Raw genomic sequence first — 3,054 nt, 5'->3', positions numbered from 1 at the left:
CTACATGCCGTAACCAATATATTGAAAATTTAAACTACAAAAGTTTAAATTAGGACTTCTTTTTAATACATCAAACTTTAAATGTTTGATATGTCAATACATTAGAATTGTGTTGCGTTTTATGGTAAAAAATGACAATTTTTTCAATAAAACTAGCTTATCTCCAACAAATTTCGTTTATATTTACCCTTGTTACAAATTTGACCTTGTCATTTTCTTATATTGCTTGTTGCTTTCTAATCCTTTGATTTTACCTTTTTATATACTATCCAATCGATGCATTTTTCTACCCCAATAAACAGGTCTACCACAGGCCATTGAATTATCTTCTGAAATTCAATGAATGCTAAAAGAGGCCCGCAATCCCTATCATCTGGAAATCAAAAACAAATTTCTCTAGATAAAAAAATATATAGCAAGCAAAGAGATATTTATAAAATTAGTAAAATGAGAGAGCATGAACTTATATCATCATAACAAAATAACGCACAATTTTGATTAGCACAGAGGAAACTTCATGCCATTCTAGTGAATCAGTCAAGCAGATTGTGATACTGCAGCAGAAAGAGAGCAAATGTTATATATATAAAAAAAAAAAGAATATAAGCTATTAATACATGACAGAGTTCTTCAAACCATTGGCACTGAATGTTTAGACAGGATATATAAAGCCAACATGCTCAAATATATTGGATTTCTGGCTCAACAGCTGCGTACCAAGATCATTGATAGCATGTAATATACTGAGGAAACATAAAATTAACAAAAACAAAAGGCAAGCCATCACCACCAGTCACCTTCAAGATAAAACGGCTCTCAAACTTGGGCATAAGATTATATATACAGATGTAACGTCAACTCCATCTTGCCTATCATCTCAACCCTCCAGATTAGGCACACCATCCAGAGAGATCCCATCGCAATGGCTTTATTTTCAGAAAAAACCCCCATTTTCAATTTCCTTACACCTACTACCAACCAAAGGGCACACAACAAACAACGAACTACTTGGGAAAACGAATGAAAACAAGAAAGCAGCCGCTCCTTCATGTCACATGCTCCTCTTCTATCTCCTACTCAAAACTGGCAGGAAGTACCCAGCCTCTTCTTCTGATCAGCACTCCTACACTTCCTGCCACGGAAAGAGCCCGGCAGTAGCTCCAGGAACTTCTCAAGGAATGCTCCCCACTCTTCCTCACCCATGTCTGCAAGATTCACGTAGCTTGCACTAACTGTCAGCTGCTCGTTTGCGCTCCTGCTCCATCCTTGAAGACCCCCATCGCAGCCGCTATTGTTAATTTTTCCAATGATCTTATCCCGCTTCAGGAAACCACCATGATGGCGCTGAGATTTGCCGGTGAGACTGATGCTTTTTAGTGAAAAAGACAGCTTTGACGCATTAAAAGATCGTCTGCTAACAGGAAATATGCCCTTCGCACTATATGCACAATCGTCGTTTTTATCCTCATATTCTTCCTCTTCATCCTCCAAACTCTCATCTAGCTTTGAAAGAGGGTTCCTGGAACTCCCCCCACGAAAGCCAAAATAGAAACTGGGCGGCTTGGACATGATAGGTTCAGTCTCTTCACAGTCAATATCAAACTGAATTTGTTCTTCATCTATGTCCGTTTCAGGAAGGAACACTTCTCTTTCAGATATCAGACTCCTTGCCTCGATGCAAACAACCTCGAGCTCACTTGGTTCTTCATCCCTCCCTGTAAATTGTCTACTCATCATGTCACCAATTTCCGCCAGGCAAAGCCCAAAGGCTGCTGCTTCCTTGAGAAAGTGGGTACAGAGGACAAGAACTCTAAGGCATGCTTCACGGATCATTGGCAGTTCCATTCTAAGCATCTCGGCATCTCTCACTGGATCAAGGTTGGCAATGTATTCAAGCTCCTCATTGGAGAATGGGATTGACGACTGAGGCCAATGGATCCACTCAAAGTATGGATCATCCAAGGTTTCCGGAAGGCAAAGACCATGATCAATGGGAGTAAGATCCACTTCACCACCAAACTTGCCAGATCCATTTTTGCGCTTTCTCACCAGCAGATTCCCAGCATGCCTATCTGTGTTGAAAATCCTGATATCAAGTATTCCAACCCTGTGCACGGAAGAAACGGGAAAACTTGAGGTACCATGGTCGCTGGCATCGTAGTCATGAGGTACGAACTGCTGGAATGAAGCAATTTTGCTAATAGGGTTTCGCTTATAATTATTTGGAGGCTTACTGCTATTTCCACTAACAACTTCATTCACATTAAACATTGAGTGGGTGATCTTAACAAGAACTGTAGGAGGGACATTTGCAAAGTGATCGTGGTCAAGAAGGAAAGCAGCAACTTCCCTGAAGCCGGTCTCCCCAACTCGGACTGACTTCTTCAGGCCTGGCTGACCAAGAGCTTTCCCAATAAATCCCTTTGGGTTATTTGGTGCAAATGGCTCTTCATCAGTTGGCTTTACGATGGCAACACTCTCACCCTTACAGTTCCTGAAATAATAAGCACCCCCAAGCCCGTTACGAATAGGTATAGGATCCACACCACTTTTAATGGCCTTCACAACACTCTTAACAAGCTGCTTTGCTACTGAGCAATGGCTTGGGCATCCTAATATTTCAATTGGGCCACTCCTGTCTCTATGCTGGAGATCCTTCCCAGTTGGAGATAAACAAGGGGTGGAAGAACTTCTATGAATAAGGTTCCTGGTCAAGAGTAAGGGGGAATCATTTCGAACATCACTGAGGTCATTCTTCAGCACACGATCACCATACGTAAGTGAACTTTCTTCAGTGGGTACATTAAGAGCCACCTGCAGTTTCCTCTTCACTGTATGGGCATTGTCCCCACGATCCAGTTCAATTCCAAGGACACAGCCTGTGTCTGTCTGGACAAACACTCGCCGCCTCCAAGAAGGCCTTCCCTCGCTACTCATAATACCATGGTACTCATTATTGAGAGATCTGTTAAGGACTGCAACAGCCATTTGAGTCTGAACTGGGCTGTCAAATTTAGGAGACATGAAACAGGGAAAGAGGGACTTTGAGGTTAC

At 41.8% G+C, this 3,054-nt stretch overlaps 1 protein-coding gene across 1 annotated transcript; it reads right to left on the bottom strand.

The window, feature by feature from the left end:
* Window positions 1-626: 626 nt before the first annotated feature.
* Window positions 627-3,048, bottom strand: LOC110025807 (phosphatidylinositol 4-kinase gamma 5-like). The gene has a single exon (XM_020726468.1). The coding sequence runs from the start codon at window positions 3,022-3,024 to the stop codon at window positions 1,078-1,080; it is 1,947 nt and encodes a 648-aa protein (XP_020582127.1). The 5' UTR covers window positions 3,025-3,048; the 3' UTR covers window positions 627-1,077.
* Between the last annotated feature and the right edge of the window lie 6 nt (window positions 3,049-3,054).

Source organism: Phalaenopsis equestris, unplaced genomic scaffold (genome assembly GCF_001263595.1).
Source record: "Phalaenopsis equestris unplaced genomic scaffold, ASM126359v1 Scaffold000002, whole genome shotgun sequence".
Taxonomy (NCBI): Eukaryota; Viridiplantae; Streptophyta; class Magnoliopsida; order Asparagales; family Orchidaceae; genus Phalaenopsis; species Phalaenopsis equestris.
This window is presented reverse-complemented; position numbering and strand designations above follow the sequence as displayed.